General features: G+C 37.6%; 1 protein-coding gene across 1 annotated transcript in view; it reads right to left on the bottom strand.

Annotated features, from left to right (window-relative positions):
• The window catches only part of UTRN (utrophin), a 324,375-nt gene that overhangs the window by 65,768 nt on the left and 233,187 nt on the right, over window positions 1-25,420 (bottom strand). The window contains exons 55-58 of the mRNA XM_082303315.1: window positions 14,832-15,100; window positions 12,565-12,711; window positions 11,119-11,197; window positions 6,173-6,233 (exon numbers count right to left, since the gene is read on the bottom strand). Coding sequence (XP_082159441.1) covers window positions 6,173-6,233; window positions 11,119-11,197; window positions 12,565-12,711; window positions 14,832-15,100 — 556 coding nt within the window. The remainder of the gene's footprint in view (window positions 1-6,172; window positions 6,234-11,118; window positions 11,198-12,564; window positions 12,712-14,831; window positions 15,101-25,420) is intronic.

A 25,420-nucleotide genomic window follows, 5' to 3' on the forward strand; every position in this document is an offset into this window, starting at 1 on the left:
TCTGTTACAACTACCATGGCACTTCTGTCCCAGGTAACAGCGATGACTGTGCCAAGGAGCATCTTCTCTTGCAAGTACCCTGCTAATGTCAAGAACTACTCATAGAGTGAGGTGATTATTAACTTTGATTGAAGGTGAACAATAGGACTCATTATTCCTTTCACTTGTAGATGGCACAAAAAAAATTTTTTTCAAGGTGTACTGGAGCCCCGGTTACTAGATTTCATTCTGTTCAGTGGGTGGCATAAGGAGGGATTTCTGCTATTACAGAAGTGAGCTCCTCTACAGGGCAGTAACCCAAGTGGCAAGAACATATTACATCTTTCCTCGTGGTTTAGTCAGGGAAGAATTAAAAGCATTTCACTGAGAAGCAAGGGTTTTGTTACTGTCAAAAGAATGAGTTATTCAGAGCAAGAGTCTTCTAAATCTCTTCTGCCAAACTTATGGACCCAATATGAGCCACACAGCAAAACATGCATGCATGAACATATTACCTGACAAAGCAGTGTAATTCAAAAAGTCTAAATGCATTTGTGTAAATTCCACTAACTAAAAAACATGATAACCATCAAATACTCCAAACTACAAACCCCCCACATGTTAATGAAGTGCTCTAAAGCATAGACAAACATTTGCCCTTACAATCTGTTTTTCTTAGCCATTATGTTTGCTGGCATCTTTCTAATTATAATTGGCAAAGATAATCCATTTTAAAAACACTTCCCAATTGTAAATAAAAAGCTAAGAAACAGTTAACATGTAATTTATTCTCTTTAGAAATGAAAGAACAGTCCTGTTGAAATGAATGGATTGAGTTCTACATCTCCAAGTGTTTCAAGATGCCCATGGAGTTGTGAAAAAAAAATCCATTTGTTCTATTTCATCTTTTTTGTACAAGAAAGAAAACTAGAGACAGATTTGTGGGTCTTTTTTATCATTTCTTATCACGGACAAGGCCTCTGTTGATAATCACAGGCGAACACCACAAGAAACAGCACTCTGGCATGATATTAAGTACCTTTCTATTCCTGTAGTTATCTGCACAAAATATTACCCGAAATCAGAATCTTTACTGATCACTAATGAATTGACAGCACTCAGAACTCTGACTTTGCTACCCTTGCCAAATTTCGAATGGCATAACATCCCCACTTTATGTCGTGGTGTTTTGTCTAGATACTGCATATTTTCTTCTTCTTTTTTTTAAGCCCATTAGAAAATACTGTTTTGTGGTGAAAAGAGTTGGCATAATGCATCACAAGGGAATTGCACCTTAGAGATTGCTAGAACAATTTATATGCAGATATTTTGAAATCACTTCAGAGAAACGTGCTACTGCATTTCTTTAATTGAAAACAAAGACTAGCACAGGAACTGGTAATTGAAGAAACTCTCAAACCCTCAAACCTGTATTACCTCCTCTGTAAATTAGATTTTGTTTTCCCTTCTAAGGGAAACACCTAATACTTACAAGAATGAGATTACGGATATAATTAGAATAAGAAAAAAATTTTTTTTTCCTCTGTTCCATTAGTTCTCTCCCTCTTCCCCACACAGGCATAAACCAAACATCAGGAAAGACTTTCTGAGGAGTCTTAAAACATGGAGATGCAGAAAACATTTTAATCCAGTCTCCCACAAAGCTGAACACGATATAGGAGGTGATAAAATAGGATTTCTAAGACGCTGGTGATGCCAGCCACTTTGCAGGATTACAGAAAAGTAACCAGGGCAACTATGGCATTTGATATCGATCAATTTAATGGTTGCAACAAGAAATTGCTCTCCCAATGTAATGTCCTGCATGAGATTAAACTCACTGTGACCTCTTCTATATTACCTTTTTGTTTCTTCTGCACAACACAAATATCTAATAATTTATACCATTGAAAGGTACATGGCTGAAGTACACTTAAATTATACTTAAAAGAAAAAGTGAGAAATACTAGGGAAATTATGCTTCCTGCACATTCATCATGTTTCCCTCATGGATACTTAATGATCATAGTGTTTCATTTATTATTCTGTTTCTCTTTAGAATATTTTTATTTAAATGCTACGTAATAAAGGCTTTATTTCTTTCATTTACTGTTACGGAGGCCAAGGATGTCTTATATAGTTATAAACAAACAACAACAGAAATTTTTCCCTATTGAATCACAAACCTTTACAAACCAACCTATGAAAAACTTATTCAATAGCAAGTTTGCCAAACCTTTTGTCCAAACCTCACGCTCTCATCACCTAAAGTGCACTGATAAATACTGTACCTTCTGTGTTGTATTCCCCTCCATATGCTTATTAGGTCAATTTAAAAAGTATGAAAGACTATGTTGTTTTTTTTTTTTTAGCAGTCCCAGGATTTTACAGATTAAGGTTTTCATTGAATTTTACTGTGACAGAGAAGACACAGACTACAAAAATATAAAATATTCTATAACTGGCATTAAGAAAAAAAATCAAACAGGACGCAAAAAGGATTAAATAAAATCACATCAACAGAGGCAGCAACATTTCACAAATCTGACTTAGACAGTAAGATGATTCAAGAGAAGAAAAGTGACAGGGTAAATCATGTGTATAAGTTCAGTTCTATCAAATATCTACCACAGCCCAGGAGACACACACCTTGATAAACCTGGGCCAAAATCCTTCTTCCAGCTAAGCAGGATAGTTGATCCTTTCCAAAATGCTCCAAGCCAGACTGCCTCTGTCTGAACTTATAGGGCAGAGGAGGTTGTACCCTGGCTTTTTGATATTTCCTATGCTTCATTACCTGATTAAATACAATCCCAGAAAGGGCAGATGTGCCAACTGTTAGCAAAAGGGGTGGAAAGAACCAACTGGACTCCAAAGCCACCACACCAAAGACCTTCCACTGAGCCACTTCTCTCTACTCATGTAAACTACCTCTGGTGTCAGGAACCAAAGTGCTTCTTATCTGAAAATACAGACATCTTGCATCATTTTGACATTCTCCTTACAGATTAAGTGCTGCCTAAAGTAATTCCTCCTGCCTTCTTAGGTGCAGTTCCCTAGTTTTTTTTTAAACTACATTCTGTGTGCAATAAAGTTGTAGAGTGCAGTTGGTTCTTTCTCTTATTTTTCCCAAATACTCATCTTAACAGAGGCACATCATCATCATCTGCAGCTATGCCACTTTCTGAATATTTTACATTCAAGGACACTTACAAAAAGCTATCAAAATGAAGTAAAGGTATGAATTCATGGTTATCTAAAAAAAAGTGTTCTTATTCAGAATTTAAGTAACCTGATTTCGATTAGCATTTATGTTTCAGAATTAATTTTAAAACTTCTCATTTTTCAGCCACCAATCATCGGATAATACTTTTATTATTCGTGTTCTGCTATACCATAAAATGAACAACTGGTATCTTAAATCTTCCCTCTGAACATAGAAGTCTTCCTGCAAATACAGTCAGTTGCTCTCAAATGATAAAAGTTTTGAGACTTACTGCAACTGTTCCTTCTAATCATGCTGTTTTTTATATCAAAGGCAACTCATTGAAAGACGTTAGTATAATTTAAAAAAAAGAGAAAATTAAGACAGTTTCTCCCTCTTTGCTAGCTTTTCTTTCTATATAAAAACCACCATTAAATCTTATTGACTGTTCTCTTGAATTGTCTTACTCATGTAATCATTCCAAACAAGCAAGTTTTTCTTGTCAGTATTGTTTTTCTCTCTTCTTTAAACTGTGTCTGGAATTAAGTAACAGACAAAGATTTAAAAGGGTATTTAAAGCCAAGAGTACTCTCCAGCCTGATCATAACAAAGCAAATGAAGTTCAGAACTAGCTATTTCCTGCTTTATCTTCCACAATTCTCTGATTTATCTAGATGCTGCTGAAAACAATGAAGTTTAGATCAGTAAGAAATAAAAAATGTAGGAAACTGCCAAGGTCAATCTGCTTTCCAGACTGTGAAGCTTCTGAAATCCTCAAGCTTTTCAAAATAAATAAATCCTACCAGTTACATGTACCATCATTCTTTTTCAAGACACAAGAATCAAGACATTGCTTCAGCAGCATATATCATGTTGAAAGTAGGGTAAGATTACTGGAAAAGTCTTATTTGAGATGCAGTAGTTAATTCTGTTGACTTCATTAAAGCCATCCTGAATATAAAACAGTGGTCTCTGATACTATAAAGACCTCAACCCTTAAAGAACTTGCTCTACACTTCTGCCCCCTTATTAAACTTTCTGTGCAAGACCACTAAAAACAATTTCTAAGAGATGTTGGGGTTTGTTTCTGAGCCCCAGCTGGCTTCATTCCACAGTCTAGCTCTAGGGCTGCCAACACACTACTATGAGAGCAAGGCCACTGTACCAGGGGATGCTTTGCCACCAACTGGTGAAAGATTGCACCTAGTGCACATACTGGAAAGACCTTCTTCTGAATCAGCAATGAAAAAAATGAAAAAAAAAAAAAAGATTTCTCAAAAACTGAACTTTGGCTGAAGTAGGGTAAGAGAGATCCTCAGAAACTTAGAAGAATGTATTAGATAAGAAAAACAAAGATATGCATATGAAATACTCAAGTTTAAAATCTTTGCCTTGCTCAGCACAGATCAGAAGGTATATCTTAGCTTGTTCCATCTGTTCCTAACCCTGAATGTACTGGTGAGCTCCACAGAACACTCTGAGGCCCACTCATGTCCCCAGATCCAGCTATCGACTCTGATAAGGTAGAACAGGAACATGAATCTTTCAACACCCACTAAGGACATAACCACTAGAAAAAATGACAGGTTTAGGGTAGTTCTCCTCTTGTTTTCTGAAGTTTGCCACTTAGGCATTTTCCTTGAATTACTGCTGCAGGTATGATCATTTTAACAGCACTTCTGCCTGAGTCTGAGCAGTGAGTATGCCTCCACATCCAACTTCTGCCCTCTCCTCTTCCACTAGGGAGGGAGGCAGGAACCTCTTCTCCAGCGTGTCACAGTTCTCACTGCCCCTTGCAAAACTTTTGAGCAGAAGCACAAATGCTTTTATAGAGAATTCAAGGATGTTCAAAGTAGGTTTTTGCTTTTTCTGGTTACCTACTCAGACCCTTTAAAGAAATTAATCTTCATATGACAGTTTAAAAACAACTGTCACATCTCAAGAATGCTAACAGCTTTGATTGACATAGATTTATTGCTACCTGCTTTTCAAAGCTCTCAAGTACTTGTAAATTGTTTGAAGCACAAAATGTGGCTCACAGAGTTACAAGCAATATGCAATAGTAAAAAAACCCTCACATTCTTTTAAAATGAACTATCTTCAGGTCCAATTCATAGTCATCCTACAGACTTAAAAACCCTACTCTTTTCTTAAACCAAACTGGTAACATTTTAACACAGATTTCCTTCAGCCTAAAATGAAGTACTCTGGGTCTCACTCATACACAGTACCTTCTTAAAATTCCATTTACCTCTCTGGCAAAGACCTATCTTCCTCTCAAAGCTGCAATCTTTGACCTTAAAAGTACTGGCAAACAAAATAAACATTGGTAGAGTATGAAAAGCAAAGTTAGGGATTGCTCTGAGTAGAACACCTTGAGATCTCTACAGCTCTGTAACTTAGGTATTCCCCATTATTTTAGAAATAAGTATCTTAATCATTCCTTTTGGTAATCAAGATATTTGTAAAATTTACCTTAACATGAAGCACTATAAAAACTTCCATCAAGTAAAGAAGATGACAAAAGGACAGACAAGGCATGTCTACTGCCAAAAGAATTTTGCACAAAATGATGAATGGGCTCAATAGATATTAGTCACCACTGTTCTGCTCTAGGTTATAAACTTTGTAATTTTAAATACATTATTTATTCAGGTTTTTTTCCCCTCTACAGTTTATACTCTGAGCCGCACACATAAGAACAAGTTCAGTTTGAACACTGACAATCTATTACACTGGAGTGGCTCTGCTGTTTCTTGTCTGAGCGAGGTTTTTAATCAGGGTTTGTCATTTACTTCTTTTTACATATTTCTAAGTTAACAGCATGCAAAGCAATAAACATAACTTTATCGTATAGGCAGTGTAACTCTACGTAGAGAAACTCTTGATATCATTTCTTGCAACTACTTAGTACCTATGTTTTTCTGCTAAGTTACGCTGATAGGACCCTCTGTTATGCTTAAGAAAAAAGAATCAAGGCAAACTTACTTGATATAATAGGGCACTTTGTTATGTGAAACAGATCTCTGCCATGGAAACTGTACTGAGGCTGAGGAAATAAAGAGACGGTTGTTATTAGAAAGCACCTGTCATATTAAGAAATCTCTCTTTTATTTATTTTACAATTAATATGGTTATAATAAATTAAATGGAAACAATTAAAATTTCCCAGGCTATTTGCAGTAATTAGAAAAGCAGCAGAAGAAAATTATGGCAATCTATCAGGATGATTACAGACATCTATTTGACGCCATGCTGGAAATAAAACAAATGTGATCATTCTACTTCAAAGGAGGATGATAAATTCTGAGCAAGCAAGCTACCCATTTACAGAAACTGCAGACACTTGTTTTCCTACCTCTGTAGGATTATTATCAGTTTTTGCTTTTAAAATAAATGATTCCACTACTATAAATAATGTTCTACAACAGAACAAGAAGAAGAAACATCAACCTTATTTTTATTAGTTACAACCCTTACTTCCTACTTGCAACTCAAATTAATATTAGCACTGTATGGCCAAGAAAAAATGAATTAATCTGTAATCTTTGCAGAATTTATGCAAATCAGGTATCATCCACAATATCAGGAAGCCTTCTGTACACTGAGTCAAAAAAGACATGAAGTCATGCATGACACTACAACTCTGCTGATCTAAACATCCCAGGGGACAAAAGGTAAGAAGTGTTCAGGCCAACAGGACTGCTGGTGTTCAATTTAAAAACAGCTATTTACTGAAAAACCATAGGTACATATATCAGAAATTACCAGACTAGTGCCTGGGTAATTAGGGTTTTAGCATTGAAAAAACTCTTTGCACTAGATTCTCTGCAGAAGCAAGATTGAAAGAACAGGTAGGACTAAGCAATCATCACAATGAGATGAATTCACATTGCACACATTTGTCAGTGCTTCCAACACAGAGTGTGTGCTCTTGGGTCCTGATGCCTCTGTTTGGAACTTTAGAAAAATGAGGCACTGCTTTGATCCACACATGATCTCAAGTAATTAAACTCTCGATTAATGTAATTTTCTGCAAGCATGGCCCACTTTGGGATCCATCCCTCTGGGAAAAAAAAATCCACTCTCCTCTTCCCTTAAGACCTCTCAAAACCGCAGTGAAGGCTTACAGGCTGTGTAAGCCCCATAGGCTGTTGCAGCTACAGACAGAGGTGGGTCTTGCTCTGCTACCAGCTGGCTGTTCCCCTAGGGGTTTCATGGCTGTGACCACTTCCTAAAGCACACAAAATTTCATGGTTTATAATTTAAGAAATATTCATGTACTGAAAGACAGATTAACTGGGAAGAATATTTGGGAAATTACAGGAATAAAGTAAACCACATTCTTTACTAGAAAAAAATAGAGAAAATTCCATCTTTATTTGAAGAAGAAGATAGCAATTGCAATAAAGAGGTAGGTAAAGAAAAAACATAGTAAAGGCTAAATGCTCAAATAGACATAGCTACCTAAAAAATAATCCTTAAGCCTTCATAAATCTGAAAAAGAAAAGGCAAAATCAACCAAATCGGTGAAGGTGGCCATCAGCTTTGAAGTTTCATTCTCTAGTGTTGCAATTTGATATCTATGGTGGCTCCTGTTCTAGTACATTAATTATATCAGCTAAGTAAGAATTTGCTTAAATACCATTTATTTGCTATGACAGATATAGATATTCTGCACTGACATAAAAATGAACTAAACAATGCAATCAATTAAATTACTAATGATTATGGAACAAGTAATGTTCTATTTATTTGGGAACAACTTTTGTAAAACATTGCCAGCTCTCTGCTGCATGGAAGTCTGGAAAATGAGATTACCTTTTTTTTAAAAAAAATCACTGATAAAAACTGAACATAGTAGTTATCAATTTGGCATTCACTAGCAGGCCTGCAGATATTGGTATGGCTTTGAGCAGGCCGCTGGAGACATAAGCTGTTTGTTAGGGAACATGTGGAGTCAGTGCTCTGTGGATGTTCATGGATTCATCTTAGAAAGCATACAAGAAACATAACAGAGAGTAGTGGATCATCAGTCTTGGAAAAGAAATTAATTATAGAAAAAAGAAGTTACTATTTCTAAAGGCAGGAGACACCAAAAGCAACCCTTTTGCAAAAATAAATGGACCTTTATCTGGTTTAGGGATGTGTAAAATTTACTGCTCAGTAATTAACTTGAAAAGTGCTTACCTTCCATCTCAAAAGCACTGAAAAGCAAATCAACCAAATTCTGCCTCCCAATGAAGGGAGGGGAAAAATAGCTCAGCAAAAAGAGCGATCATAGATTGCAGTGGCCTACTAATACAGCTTTACCTCAGACTCATAATGCAGAACATTGTATGAAGGGCTAACACATTGTTTGGTGGTCTTCAAAAATATTTTGAAGCTCTTTAATTGTGATGGTCTGCATGAATCCATGCAATTGGTGTTCCAAGAAGTCAAGCAGTAGTATCAAATGCTGCACTGTGTCTTTTTAGTAATGAAACATTTCTAGCCACTGCAGAGATGAAATCACTGGACTAACAGGGCTGGAACCAGGGTGCTGGATAATCTCATCTATGCTCCCTTTCCCATGAAAGGTTGGACTACATGATCTTTTGAGGTCAGTCCCTTTCAAAGAGGGCTATTCTGTCATTCTATGAATCTGATGAACAGGCAGAAATAGGTGTCTTGCTAGCAAAAATTCCTGATTAAATGACAGCTGGGATCTAGTCAGTTGAAAACGGTGTGATGGCAAGTTATGGTTCCTTGTAAGTATTTGGAGGAAGAGTAACATGTAGGTGAGGCAAATTGAAAATAGCTGCTCTCAGATAAGCACAGAAAAAAACCTGCTCTCTAAGACAGAAGTGCATCTTTGGAAATGGAGATTTGCACAAGACATGCATATATAATCAATGTCAGTTTTAGGAGTTTGAGATTGTTTCATTCAGACTACTACTCTACTTGTTCCTCACAGTTAGAAGTCACTTATTGCTGCCAAAAAGGTTTGAAAATTTTGATTTAGAATACACAGTCTTTCAACCTTTCAGGATAAAGTCCTCAACTTTCCAGATTTAATCATTTTTTTATTATTATTTTACTTTTGAAGTTACTGTTCCTGACTTACATTTTACAGACATTACATAAAGCTGTAGGTATAAGTTCTTTAACTCTGTCTAAAGCTCTAAAAAAGGTTTGGGTTGCAGGTTTTTTGGTTTGTTTTATTCTGTTGGGTTTTTTTTAAAGAAGCTTTAGTTGTACTTGGTGTGGGGAAAGAGGTTGTTTTTAACAAAGGGTTTAAATGGATGACTACATATTATTTGTTTTTCCAAAACTGTGTTACTTAGCTGTAATTCTTTGTGGTATCTACCAACATGCATCCTGGAAACTTTCCCTTTTTTACTTTGGTATGTAACATAAACCGAATGTCTCTTTAAGCCTGAAGAATATTCCCTAAACATGGCTGAGGAATGCTGATAAGGCACTGCAATAGTCTCTGTGGACATAATTCTATAAATGCTTTAACCAGCAACAAAACCAGTTCACCACTCAGACTTATGGATGCGGTGTTTTATTGTGGCATGCTGTAAACCAATTCAAGGAAATGATCCGGGCCAAGACAAACAAAACCAGCCAACCTTTCCTGGCAAGCTTTACATGTGGACTCTTCCACTGATTCTCTTATTCTAAACTAGAATAAGAGAGCTAGAGTCTGAGAAACTTCTTCTACATTGTTTCCTAACCTGTTTTATTTACAGACTAGACTGACTAGTCTCTTGAACAGTTCATTTGGCATTCTTCAGCAGTGCCAAAGGTAGCACTCTATCTATAGTCTTTTTAATAAATTATTACATAGGTGTACTGTCCATGTTACAAGTTTGAGACCACAAGAGCTACAAAACCACTGTGGCAACAGTATGCAATATTTCTAATATAGCTTTTAAAAAGAAATAAATCATATACTTTTAAAGTTGTTTGCTTGATCTGTCAATTTAAAAACAGGACAAAATGGCTCCAGGAATTGCTGGTTTGCATAACAGCTGTAATATTTTATATACACTGCATCTGGTTTACTGAAAAACTAACTGTCAATTTAAAATAAGAACATCGTTGTCACATAAGTCAAGAACAAAATCAAGATTTATTTAGTGGTTTAAATTATATTAACAGTTTAGCTATACAGTGACATACACTACTTCAGAATCTCTGGGAAAGAGCTGCTCATTTTTATGCTGACTTCTCAACTTCTGCAACAATGTTATCTTTATTATAGAAGCTCTTAGTTAAAAACTGGAGAGGTGACTGAGTTAAAATTCTGTCTCATTAGCTCTGATGATGGCAGGTAGGTTGGAACATCAGGAAACCAACATGGACCTTGATAGCACAACCTATCTATGTGTAACAACTATATCAAAACTGCTCTCTTAGTATATGTGAGATTAGAGGCTTATACTTTTAAATGTTTATTTAAAACATGCAAGGATAGGTCCTGAGGAAGTGATGTATGCTGGCTTTTCCCAGCCCTTTACTTGAAGTTCCAGCAATGTATGACATGAAGTCTTTCATTAAAAAAAAAAAAAAAAAATCCAGGCAGCTCTTCCTTTGTGCCATCCTAGCAAGTGTGGAAGCAAATGAAATGGAAGAAAGAGCTGGCAAAGGATGAAAAGATATGGTCATGAACATCCAAAGATTCTGGAACAGTCACTGGTCAGGCATTGCAGCAGAGGACAAAGAAAAAAGCAATGAGGGCACAACCATCTCAGAAAGATAGAGTGGGAAGCACAGTAGTCACAATGTCAGTGAAGTTATGATGAAACACCCCTACAAAAACAAGGAGGTAGATAATATCATGGAAGAGGAACTTCCTCAACCGTTGGGAAACCTGGAGTAAAGATCAGTCAGTGTTTGAGAAAGCCATCATATATTACATGTATCTATTAAATCAAGGAACTTACTGGAAAGAAAATGCTGTGATGCAGGTCCAAAATCTCGGTGTGCCTCCTGTAACTGTTTAAGGCGATCCTCTACAGACACCTACACATAAACACACACATACTCAAAATCTACATTGCGTGTACTTTGCAACACTAGGGTCATGAGAAGAAAATCACTTGTTTACAGTCCTTTTAGTGAAATCAATTTGTTTGTGTGTCACAGCAATTATTTGGCATCCACCTATTTAAGGCTACATTTTTTTCTTGTATCTGCTTAATGAGAATCATGTTCGTATCTTGCAGTGTTCTTGTGTGAACTGTAGATCAATAATGAACAACAGTAGTTTCATGGTGACTATAGCCAACTGCTGAAGTTCCTGACCTCCTCCCAACCCTTCTGTTGTCCAAATTCCCATAGTCAGCAGGTCTCAGCCTGATTGCATTGATCTCACAGCTGCCTTTTCAGCACAGAACCATTTTGGAAGATACTGCTTCACTGGCTGACATGATGCCCCTCAGTTTAATTTAAACTGCTGTAGCACACCCAGCAGTACTTTGGTTGCTTGGGTAACCAAATTTGAGAGGGCGAATACAACACCTCACCCCTCCAAAAAATCCACAAACAAAACAAGAGGAAAAATCCCACTACCAAACAATATTAGGAAAGAAAATGTCTGATATGACACAATAACAGCTTTGCCTCTCAAGAGTGACTCATTCAAGACTACTGGCCCAGAAACTGGTGCCCAGGTTTTGAAAATTCATTCCCACCATCCTCACTAGAGATGTGATAAGTATTTCCTACAAACACAAAAAAGAGAGAAAATTCAGAATTTGATAAATGAACTTCTAACTGATGTAAGAAACTTCACTAAATCATCCAGTGTGAAACTATGTATGAGTTTCAGCTGTAATCAGGCACATTGATTTACCTTTCTTAGACTATTTAAGCACAATAATCGTAACTAAGCAATATGAATCTCAGCATATCCTCTTCTGCTTTTTATGCTACATTGCTATGGCTCTTATCTTGTTATAGCTCTACTAATACTTAAGTCACTTTAAGTGACATTTCCTACAGAAACTGAACATTGAAAGACAAAACAGCTTTCACACAAGCTGGAAACACAACAGAAATATTTACACCAGTTTTTGGTGACACAGATTTATGCAGTAAAATCTACTGCTACAAGACATACAAAAAAAACATGCAGCATTAGTGCCCACTATTGCCCAGAGTTTAATGCAGTTTCCTGTGTGAATACACTGCTGAAATAGATTGAAAGGAAAAGCTTTTGGCCAAACTACAGAAGAAAAGACAGCTCCTTTTGTTGCATTGGTACCAACAGAATAACACCTTAGTGACAGAAGTAATGAACAAATGGTAACAATGCATCTTTTAAGTAAACAGAGGAGAGTGAGAAATATCCCTCCCCACACACCTACTGCACATATGCAGAAGAATACCTGTAAAAGTTTCCACCGCATGTTAAGATCATCCAGCTGACGAGACATCTTTAAAGATGGATAAAGGTCAAGCGGAGACAGCTGGCTGGACAAATCATTCACTGTTTTAACTTTTAAGTTGATGGGAGCAATTTCTTCTCTAAAAGCCTAAAAGGGTAAGAAACATACGCTGATGTTCAATCCGCATCTGAGCAGCACAGAAGCCACTGTAAGCTCCACATGGTGCTGACCTGCCCAGTGTGGCAGCTTGTGCTGAATAACTACACACAAGTCAGTCCCAGGCAAAGAAAACTTCACTCACTTCAATATTCTATTGTATCACTTATATCCACCTTCAGGGAAAAACAGTATGAAACTTACTGAAATGCCCATAAGCAAAGTGCATCCCTAAACCAATCAAATTTATTATTTTTTGTGGTGCCGTATAGCTTTAAAGCTTTTCTTTGCAAAAAGAAATACACAATGCTGTATTAGGAGCTTTAGCAGCATACAGCCTGCCAAGTGTTCTAAAGAAAAATGTGTTCAGTAGGTATAGTTTCCAAGTATTAAGCAGCTGACAAAAATTCAATTTAAAAACTATTATTGAACTAGCAAAGCATGAAGGAATGTATCTTCTAAGGAAAAGGAGTACAATGTTTTACCTGATTAGAACCAGAGAGTAAAGCTATTACAGTGACTAGAAAGAAGTAAAGGTTTATTGAATCAAATCAAACTAAATACAGTATTAAGACAAAAATGATGCAAGTTTTAGTTACAGTTAAAAAGATGCATCAAATGTCGCTCTCGCTGTGAGCAGTTAAGTGCTCAATCCCATAAACAGCTTGATTAAACATCATGGAAAAAGCCCAAAACAACTGTAAAGAAAGTATCTTCTTTGGACAATTCAATTTACCTCCCTTCAAAAATCACTCTCATCAGGCCAAGGAATAGAAGGAATATACTGTCAAGAAAGAAACACTAAGATTCTGGACAGCCAGTAGGTCCCTATTACTTCAGCAGATGTTACAGTTTTTCCACAGCAATGAAAATCGGCAAGACTGCTTTGGTCTACTTTACGGAAAAAGCTATTAAGATATGACAAATCACTTCTTTGCATGAGAGCAAGGAGCTATTCAACATTAGCATCTTATTTCTTGCTTTAGTATCTATATTAAAATATAAGAGAGGCAGGACGAGATTCATTACGCTTCTCAAATCAACAGCAGTCTGGATATTAACTCAGCTTTGACTGTCTTCGTTTTAAAGATTTCAGTTCCATTAACCTTGAAAGTAACAACATAATTTGGAGAATGAGGATGCTTACACTGTGATATGTGAAATAAGGTAGCCCTGTGAATTCACAGACTCTGCATACATAGCGAGAATATCTACAGAAACCTGGTTGCAGCCCATGGACTTTCATTCTTCTAACACCAGCAACCTGTGCTGAAGACATGGACGGTTAGGTAGACGACCCCCTTTCTAATGCTTTGCTGTTTCGGGTAAATTCAGCACTTACTACTAAGCTTCTGCTTCACAAACACAGCTTTTCAGTTTATAAACTTAAGAATGAATATGGTAGTCTCCTCTACCCACATGTGCATACCCACACATTCTCCTGGAATCCATGATATTCACTGCACTGTACTGTTTCCAGTCATCTCTTCTGGCCAATGCTAATTATCAGAGGATATTCCTTCTTGTGGAGCTCTGCATTACTAGGTCTCTACCCAATCCATGAAGTTAAGCAGGGGACAACTATTACTCATCATGAGCAGCCATGCATTGGGATGCTGAGCCCTGCATGGATGGCCTGGAACCCAGGCAGCAAGAACTAGTTTGCCCACAAAAACATTATAGAGTAGAATGTGTTCTTCACTTTGAAATAATCCTGATGAGAAGCCCAGCTAAAGTAAAAGCAAATGCAAATATTCACTCATACAAACAAAAATAGACAGTAGACGTGTTCAGTTTGTAGAAGTTAAGGAAGAGAAATTAAAACTATGTATGTATTTCTGTATGATTGAAAATGCTATAAATGTTTTCCTGACAAGAAGGTTATATACATGATGGCCAAACAGATCTATGTGCGTATGCAATCCCAGCCAACACCGTGAATACGTCCCAGCACCAGACTTGAGACCTCAGATACCATCTTTAAAGACTTTACACCGCACATGAGAATTTAATCATAAGAGTATATAAATATCTAATATGACTAGAGGGACTAATGGAGAGGTCTGACACACACACACAGGCTAAACATTCTCCAGGAGTTCCACACTTACTGTAGTTTTCTCAATGTGATCTGGTAATGAATCTATGAGCAAGTCTCCTACAGGTTTCCAGCCATTCCTCACATTTTCAGCCTCCTTCAAATCAGCATCAAGGTCATCCATGGCACACTGAAGGTCTTTCAGTTTTTCTAATGCTTTGTCCACTTGCTTCTGCCAGATACTGGCACTGGCATTTAGGTTCTCCCATTTCTCTTTTACCTCTGATGACTGCTTACGCATAGCTTTGGCAATCTTCATGGCCTTCTCCTCAGCGGTCAATTCTGCAGAGGGAAAGAACAGTTACGCTGTTTATTTCTTATTTTTGCCTAGTTAAACAGACAGTGCTCCTGAAATACACACTCAAGACAGTCAGCAAGTCCAGTGTCAACTGATAACTTATTTCAGCAGGTACAAGGTAGAAGAAAGTCCACCTTGCCATAACTGAAATAAACCTCAAGCACTCCTGCTGACAACTATTCCTGACTTCCATATATTATGACACCCACAAAGTAAAAGCAGCTTACTGCCAATTTGTTACTTTTGGAGGCACAGGGAAAGGAAATGTATGATCTTCCTTCCTTCCTGGAAACTTCAATAGGTAATCTTTGGACCATTTCACATAGAAAGAGCAAGGACATTACTTTGTTTCTGGATCTCTTACCACCACCTTTCACCCTGGCACCAGGATGTCTCTTCATATTCAGTAGCAAAACCCAAGTCATACTGAGTTCCATGCGGGGTGTGGTTCTGCAGCACTACATTGGTTTTTCCGTGTTAACACCAAAGTCCTAAAAGGCTGGTTTAAATAGATTTTCCAAACCTACAAATGTTCCGTGAAACTATTGATTGAAAAAGAATCAAGCTTACAGTGCACAATTTCTCACAAATTTCAGGCTTATGTGTCTAGATCCCACACAACCCAGCAAACAAGGAAATCCCATTCAAGTCAGCAAAGACAAGCTGCCAATGGTCTTTGCAATAAGAAAAGCTAAGGTAGGGACACACACAACCTCAGAATGTGGTCACACATTATTTCAGTAAATTGCTTATATTGAAATCCCCAGTCCCTGCTGAGTCTGCACGACATCAGGCATAATTCAACACCAGCCCTCTTTGACAACAAGAACTGACAACCAGTCAGTTGCTGGCTTCTCTCACCTCCACAATACATGATTCCTGCATACCAGTCATGTAATTTTATCCGTAAGAAAACATGATGCTTTCTCTGCACCTTCAGTTTGAGACCGAGAAAGACCCAGACAGCCAGAAAGCTAAAAAGAAAACCCTAAAACATCCCCAGCAGGTCTTGCTGTCTACTGCCCAGAGGGTCCTTGCTGAAAAAAAAACTCATGAGGAGCTTCCTTCATCAGGGAAGAGTTGCTTCAGTAATGACAAACAAACACAGCCAGTCTCAGAGGATTCCCCTTCTACATAAAAGCAAGCAGAGGAAACGATATAATGCAAAGACCAGAGAACAAAAGAAGGAGCAGAGATGTGACACGCACTGAAACTAAGCCAATTGGCCTTCTATTCAGTTCTATATAAAAGCCCTGGAAAAGGTTTATCACAGTACTCTTGTGATTAAAATTCAAGTGTTGCCTATGAATAAATTATACACAATCATGCAAAGATGAAAGTACCATTTTTTTCAGAAGTCAGAGGAGACATACAATCTTCCACTTACTGATAAATTGCCTTTAAAATCCTTTTAACTGTCTAAGCTTGGAGTTGCTAATGTGGTGAAGGAGGGTGAGAGGGCAACACACCAAAAATGGTGTGGGAGGAAAGCTTTTGCTTTACAAAGGCCAGATGAATGTCAAAGTAAATGCACAGTTACGGTTGCAAAAGTTACCCTACTATGCCTCTTGTATGCAACTGCTGTCCCACAGCACCCAACAAGGAAAAGCATATTGCAAGTAATTAATACAAAATAAAACATTAAAATGTATTCCAGTTTGTTGTTGAGAATCCACTTTTTTCCAGATAAAAAAGTAACATGGAGTTGCTTGGATCACAACCAGAGTTTCTGCCCACCAATTTCACTTATTTGTCCTGATTTTTCTTTTAAAGTTTTTTTCAAATCTTGTTAGCCCATATTACTCTTGGTATATGCTTGACTATGAATATCCGAAGAGTATTCAACAGCACAATCCAGATGCCATCTGGGAAAAAAACAAAACCAACCAACCAACCAACCAAAAATCAACCCACAATGAAATTATAATTTGCATTATAATTGTTGATGTAGGGAGGACAGAGTGCTGCCCAAAAGCACAAGAACCTTGCTGGGAAGTGGTTATGTAGGAGAAACAGAAAACGAGGAATGAGGAGCAGTAACCAGAGCACAGTGGAAGGCAAGAGCAATCAGTAAGAGCCAACAGCATCAAGGGAAGGGAGGCACACATCCAGCCTGTGGGTTGTGGTGCATGTTTTGACCTCAAAAGAGAGCCATTTGAAGAAAGAGTGCAGCTGAATGGTACAAAAGACATTGTGAGCTTACCAAAATATTCCAGTGACTTGCTGGGTGTCAAAAGCTATCACGTGAGAGCACTGCCTGTGTGTACTCTGCCTGCAAAAGCAGAGGTTATACCCAGGCTAAGGGACACCACAGTGGCAAGAAGGTACTGCAGAAGAGAAACTTGGAATGAAACGGCTGTGAAAAAAACCTGCAATGCTTAATCAGATGCAAAGAGATATGAACTATATGTGTAGCTCTGAGATACAGAGATGTGGCAGTAACCTACAATTTGCAATACTGACACACCAGAATAAAGATGAAGACCAAAGCTATGCTGTGATAAATTGCACCTTATCTCTCGATTTACAGCATTTCACAGTAGAATAAACTGCATCATAGTAAACCACAATTTTGGAATGATCTTTACCCCAAGTTTTGCAAAGAAAATATTTCTTTATTTCTTTTGAAAAGAAATAAAGCTTAAGCTCTCAGCAAAACTCCTTCAGAAGAGAAAATTCTTTTACACAGAAAAGAAGAGCTACAAATTACTTATGTATAGACATCAAAGAAGTTGTTACCATAAGTAATTTTGGAATTATTCACCTTTGAGAATAATATTATTGAGGAATGAATGGGAATTCACTACAGTGACAAAGGGGCTGTGAACAATCTAGAAGTCAAGCTGCACCTAAGGAGCAAAGTTTAGCATCACAGGTTCTCTCACAGGTTGAGGTATCCTATGATACAGCTATCGGTTGTGGACAACCAGACCTCAGGAGTAAAAGTTGCAAGACTATAAATGAGGACTAAAGGGAGCACCTAGACGTGGAATACTTTACATAAGGCAATACTGAGCTTCATTGGAAGGGGACAGAAAGTCGCAGACCTATTGGAGGAAGCCTCCTCTCTGGTATCTTGAACATGTGAATACAGGGGACACTATACCCAGAAACTGGACTAAGTAGAAGTTACAGATATGCAAAGCTGCAGTCTACCATTTTGATCCAACATAATGCAGTCTCATCATCCTTTATCTGCTGCCAGAGCCAAAACCTACCAATTCTGCATAGAAGAGCAGAATGCTGCAAGGCCTGGGCAGTTCTAAGCTAGATTATTAGCCAGTTAAAAAGATCAACCGCTTGACAAAGAACACATAGAAAGCTTTTTAGTAAGAGCTGAAAAATCTTGCAAAACTCTTTGGCTTAAAGGTACCCACCCAGCAGACCCAATGAGTGCTTCTTGCTCTAATAGAGGCAATAAGAAGAAAAGGGGCTGTAGTAATAAATGGATTGGATGTAGCACTTGGGGATAGGTTCAGGCGTGGTTATGGTGGTGCTGGGTTAACAGGTGGACTAGATGATCTTGAGAGTCTCTTCCAAGCTTGATGATTCTGGTATTAGAAGAGGGGAACAACAGCCTGACTTTATTTGTCTGGCCAGCTAAAACAAGGCAACTTTATTCACAAAAGAACTAGTCACTTATTTGGGGATGGGGAAAAGATTCCAGAATGACTGGGCTGATACAAATATCCCAACAGAACTGAAACCCAAAACATCTTTTAAGACCATTTGTCAAATAAGTGTTATTGTGCAAGGATATCTACCACATATTGTATTTGAAAAATATTCATTCATTGCAAGCCTGTTTTATTTCACAAAAGCCTTTGAAGTGCTTGCAGACTTGCACTAAGAAGACATTTACTAGGGAAATAGAGCAAAACATGTGCTTTTATGAGCTATAAAACCATTCAGCATACATTCATTTAAGAGAAATACATCTTGTATAACTTAATGTTTTCCATCATGAAAGCCCAACTTATTAAAGAGCAACACATTACTTCTTTTCAAGCAGAGATTACATTCTTCAAGATACTGGTTGCACAGCATAGAACTGTAAATCTCAAAGAAAGTGTCTTAACAGTAAGAGTTTTCTCATATTAGTTTGGAATTCATTTAATCAGCCTGTCATCAAACAAACCAGCACACAGAATTTCTTTTTGCTGTGAAAAAATTTTACACAGTAGTCATTGCTCTTTTGTTTCTACTTAATATAAAGTATTCTCAATCATGACTTTGATCGGTGTCTTCCCACCCCTTTTTTTTAATAGTATTTATTACATTAGCTTCACTTCAGCAGCTGCTCAGAGAGCAAGAACAGCCTATATTCACGGGACCATATGTTTACCAGAGAGGACAGATAGTAACTGACCTTGCAGTCAGGGAAAAAAAGTCCTCTTCCGTAGCGAAAAAGAGACAATCTTGATTCTAATATAAATTTTTGTCACAAACAAAGTACTGAAAGCTCCAACAGCTTCTCTGTGTCTCTAGCAAAAACTGAGTGCCACAAAAGGAAAACCTTCAGGCCTGAATTTTACAGCATATAGTTTCCTTGACTGCTTACATATATGGATAATACCAGTGAAGAAAATAGTTTTTACTTAAGAATTTATTTTACATCTCTTGAAGTATTTGGCTGTTGCAGTTTTCATTCTAAGCAACAGTGATTGATCCTTATTATGTGGCCTTGAACTAGTGATCTCTTTCCATCTTGCCAAAATTACATTAATTTCCATTCACTTTTGCTATATTCTTAACCAAATATACTGGAACTGGAAATAATTTCATGTTCCCTCCTTCTCACATGATGTCAAACATTGTCTCTTCCTTGGTTCAATCAATCTTTGCAGCAAAAAACAATGGATGACACAGCACTGTATTCATTATGAAAACTTTCAGATCATTTGAATAGGCACAATGGCACTCCCACGCAGAAGATCCAAAATGAGTGCTATCATTGCATCATGAAATCTTTATCATTGCTGCAGACAAAGCATTGTCTGAGCTTCTAACAATCTTGACAGAAAACTTAGTTCTGATGGGATGGGAACAGGAAGTTTAAAGAATAAGCAGCAATTGGTTAAATGCAGCAATTAGTCAGACTGAGCACCCAACCATCCAAGCATAACCCAGTATTTCACCTTCTCCTATTCAAATAACTATTGCATATTTAGTTAAAACAAGAGCAAAGAGCACAGCCATATTCCTTTATGCCCACTTAGGTTTTCTTATACCAAAACTGAAAGTTCTTTAAACTAGAGAAATGTAATTAAATAAAGAGTGAATGAGAAAAGTCTCTTCAGGAAAAAAGACAAATTATCTCTGGTCTACAGAGGACAAAATTGCAAAAGTAGAGCAAATGAAACTGTTGACATCATGTATGATAAATAGCTCTGGTAAAGGCCTGGTGTATGGACTCCAGATAAAGACAACTGAGAACAATACCAGCAAATACACATCTTTTAATAATGATTGTTGATATTTCCCAGTGGGTCCTGGTGGTGAAGACAAAGAAGGATGAAACAAAGAAAATAGCTTATAGGTAAAAGAGATAATTAAGTCGTCCCATAGCATCTCTCTCCAGAAAACCAATGGAGATAACAGCAATCCTGGGAACCAGACATTTATCCAGCATAACCAGTGTCATTTGTCAACATAAACAAACCACACACAATACTTCTCACTATAAACATGCCAACATTTTGCAATAAATGGTGTGATCCAAAGCAAGTTCACAATACTTCTGCATAGTGGAAACCCAAACTTTATGTTGCTCCAGGAACATAAACGAGATACGAGTTCAGTTTTATTATGGTCCTGCCACAATCCCCTGTTAAAAGTATCACCAAGCTGTGTCTTCTCCCAATTGCTGATAAAGGGAAAGTATCAACAGAGAGAGGGTCATTAACACTGTATCTCAGTTACTCAAGGCAAGCAACAAATTAATCCTGTTTCTTTACAAAGCACTGTGACTGCAGATTGTAAGAAGCCTTTTACTTACTCTGAAAATCAATAAAGATTTTTTTTTTGGCACTGCACATATGGCAGGTAGCTCCTCAGCATGACTGCAGGAGACATACATCCCCTAACAGCATTTCAAAACAAACCAAAGGCACCTATTTTATTCCAAAACAGTACAAAACCAGAAAATACACAAGTTAGGCAGCACAAAAGATACGGCTCCCTGATTTGACAGCACCCTTTAGTGACCACACAGGACTTAAAAACATCCATGTTCTGAACTTTTCTGAGCTTCTAAGCAACTCTTCTCAGCCTGTTTTCTCCTTCAGAGACATTACATTTTTTTATTATTCTGCAATTTCCAATTTGCTTTCTTGAAGCTCATTTACAATGTTTTTGAGCTATGTTTGCTCTAGAGAATAAGAAAGGCATTTTCTTTCACACAAAGGTCCTAACCTTTGACAGCCATCAGTCATCTGCACTGCTCGTGACATAACTGAAAATTTTATTGCAACAAAGCTTCACTGGTTTCTAGGGCCTTTTAAACAAGGCAACAGTTAAGCTTTAATAACATGCTTCCACACGGAAAACATCCCATATTTCAGGTAAAACTGGGACACAACAGAGGATAAAGGACAAGAATGAATATGACTATGTTTGTATGCCAAGGTCCTCATGAATAAAAAAACCCGAAAACAATCAACCAGTAATAAAATTAACCACTTTGAACTTAGGCCCACCTGCTTCCATTAAAAAATCAGGCTTTAAAATCCTCTAAGTTTGCACTCACACCACACCACTCAGCAAGTGGAAACAATTTCCTTGAACTTTACTAATATGTATCCAAGCAGACAACCATGTAGACTCTACAGGAAGAATTTCAAGGCTTTACCCAACTGGACTAACTTGTAGGGTGACTAAGAGATCTACCTTGAAAAGGAGAAAGATAATTACTTTGAAATTCTCTCACAGGTAACTGCACATTTCTCTTACCTTAGGAAGAAACTCTTAAAAGTCCCAAGTGAATGAGCTCCAACTAAAACAAAAGCAGCAATGTTCAAAATAGTGTAAGTACTTTCCGGATATGATTCCACTGACTGCCAGTGGGCCATATCCTCTTCCTTCTCCTAAGCACTTCTAATTTCAGACTCTAGACTTCATACTCAGTCCAACTACACAGCAGAGAAAAAAAATATTCCAGTGGTGTGTGATAGCTAGAGAACAAACAAAAGTGACTGAGAATAGAAATGCTGCCTTTACATTAGTAAAGAGTAAATTGCCTATTTTCAGTGAGATCTTCCTTGCAAAAGGAAAAGTTATGGCACAGAAATTTACCTAAATGTGGTCAGTGGTGGTAAGCAAAAAAGTTCAGCTTTTATTTATGTCTGAAATAGGTGAAGATACTGTGCCTCTACAAGTGTAAATAAAGTATCTACATGCCATTCACTGATACTTATTAATATATTTCTTTTACAATACAGATGTGATTGATGGGGCTTTCTATTCAATTAACAGGAGGTACAGATAGTAAATACTTATTTTTAAATGCTGTGTCTATCACAACAACCTTTGCTACGAAATAGCAGCTTTCAAAGATAGGAATCTAATTGTCCTAAGAAAACGAAGAGTTACTGAAGTAGTTGGATAACACTGGAGACTCCCAGAACCATGTGCTATTACAATGAGAATCAGTGTAGTGGCCTGTGATAACCTGCTAGGATGTTCCACTGCTTCAGCAGAATTTTAAGGACAGAACTTCATCAAAGCTGTATCATCAGTTCACAGAACCCAGGGGACATAAAATATGATTTCTGCTTTCCTTTGTCTCTCCAATAGCCTGTAACCTTACTAACAGTACATGGATTTAAGAAGCCAGCTGTAACTATGCCATAGAGAATTATAATTAACATTTTTAGATCAAAGTTTTTTCCTATACCATGGACAAGTGATAAAAAATGCTAAAAACATGAGCATTTTCAATTTTCAATTTCTTTAACCTGTCCATCCATGAAATGCAGCAGCTGGCTTATCAATCAGTTCCACCCAGATGCTGAGGCAGCTCAAATACAGGAAGACAGTGAAGCTTCCTTTTCGTGATGGGGCCTCTCTACAGAAACATGGCAAAACAAAAACAGAAGAAAAGATAGATGGGAGATACAATTAACTAGGAAAGTAGTTTCCTGGAAGATGAAGAACTCTGTCTGAATGTGACAGTTACTCTCTGGTGTAGCAGAAGGCCAACACAGGAAGCATAAGGTGAAGACGGGAAAGAAGAAACCAAGGCTTACTCATAACCTGATTCTATATTCTTGTCATATACTTGAAATTAACAAGACCATTATAGACAATAATGGGTTATCATAAGGCATCCTATAAAAAACGTTCTCTTTGGATGGAACAATATATGTATATATGCACAGGCCCTCAAAACAGGTCTCAGACAGATAAGTTCAAAACGGATTCTTATCAGTTGTCTCCTAAATCCGTCTCATTCCTTGCCCTTGCAACAACGTCCTCCCAAGCATGAAAAGACCTATGGTGAAGGAAAAAATAATAAAAAATATTGACTTAAAAAAAAATTAGATTGAGAGGTTGAAGAAAATGGAAAACAATTTTACAACCTTTATCATCTTCAGATTAGCTAACCATTCCCCCACAAAGACCCCTTCCCTTATAGAAGGTAGGAAATAACCTCAAGAAACTGTGATTTTCCAATTAATGCAAGTTTGAGTTAGTAAAATAGTTTTGCTATTTGTCCTATAGAACCAGCTAAAGCAATGTTCAAATCAAGATTGTAGTGTTGACTGTTTGTCAATATTTTTAGAAAACAGACTGTCAGCTTAGAATCCATAACCACACTCCTTCACCTTTATCAATATGAAGTGGACTTCATTGGAATTAACAAGTTAACTTTAATCAACTACAGAGAACACCAGTGATCAAGAGGCTGATAGAAAATAAAAAAAATTAACATCTTAAAAGCAAACTAAAGCCCACACTCTTCACTGAAAGTGCTTAATCAGAAGAAAAATGCTGTGTGTCTGGCTGTCTTCTAGCTCAGAGATGAAGTTTTCTGGAGATTGGTGGCATCAGTTGTCAGAAAAAAATTACTAGACTCACTCCTGGGTGAAAATTAACAGCTTATTACATATATATGAGATCAGAAAAAATGATTCAAAGACAACTTTTGGCCTGAAAGTCTATTAATCTACAGAAAGTGAATGTCCATTTTTGCACAGAGTGTGAGTGCCCACTGCTGGCAGCAGGAGCTTCACAGGGGTCTCTGGGAGAAGAGGCTAGGGCTGCCCTGTGCCAGGGACATCAGACTCCAGACAACTCACCACGGGGCACACCTGAGGCCCTCAGCCACGCTGGTGGCACCTCAGGGAAGTGTATTTAAGAAACAGAAAACACCAGAGGGAAATAACAGGAGAAACAGCAGTGGGAACATCAAGATGGGAGGAGGAGGAGCAACCCCATGGTAGGGCAGATATTCCACATGGAGATAGCACACAGAGGAAAGGCATGAGAGGAAAGATGGAGAAAGAAACTGCTAGGCTATAACCATGGAGTCATCACCTTCCCACTCTCTCATGCCACTTGTTGCCTCTCTGAGCATGACCAGCATCACAACAAGGGGACAAGGAGACAGGAATGAGGGAGTCAAATTGAGTCTGTGAAAGTGGAGAGGAAATGGTTTTAACGTTTGTGAGGTTTTTTCCTCACTGTGAACCAACTTACTATTTAATTATTTATTTAAATGGCAATAAATAGTTTGTTTTCCCCAAGCTAAACCTGTTTGGCCCACAACAGTAGTTTGTAAGGGATCTGCATCTGAGACCCATCTGATCCTCATCCTCCCCCATGAGCTTTCTCACTCATGTTCTTCCCATCTCCTGCCTCCATTCCACTGTGGTGGAAGACATAAGTGAAATTAGTGGGAGTTTGGCTAGTACTCAAGACTAACCCATCACATGCTCAGAAAAAAAAGTCCATGGAACTACTGAGTGTGAAGAAGAAAGAGGAAAAGAAGTTCTGTGCACATCTATGAAGCTTCCCAGTCCAAACATATGATTGATTTTCAAATACGATGACTAGACCAGAGACACGCACACATCACTTGCAGACCATGGGTGTTATTGCTATGCAGTTTACCATGGTCATCAAATTCCCTGTTAGTCTATTCTCATTGCCACTGGTATAGCGCAAAATAATAATCATTATCTTCATAACAGACTGGATAACAAGAATTTATGATGCAGTTTATCACCTGAAGTTTGGTCTTGAAGTTTGCATCTAGTCAATCAACACTGACTAGATCATTGATATCAACTCTGTTAGAAAAT

This window comes from Coloeus monedula, assembly GCF_965178545.1.
Source record: "Coloeus monedula genome assembly, chromosome: 2".
In the NCBI taxonomy this organism is placed as follows: domain Eukaryota; kingdom Metazoa; phylum Chordata; class Aves; order Passeriformes; family Corvidae; genus Coloeus; species Coloeus monedula.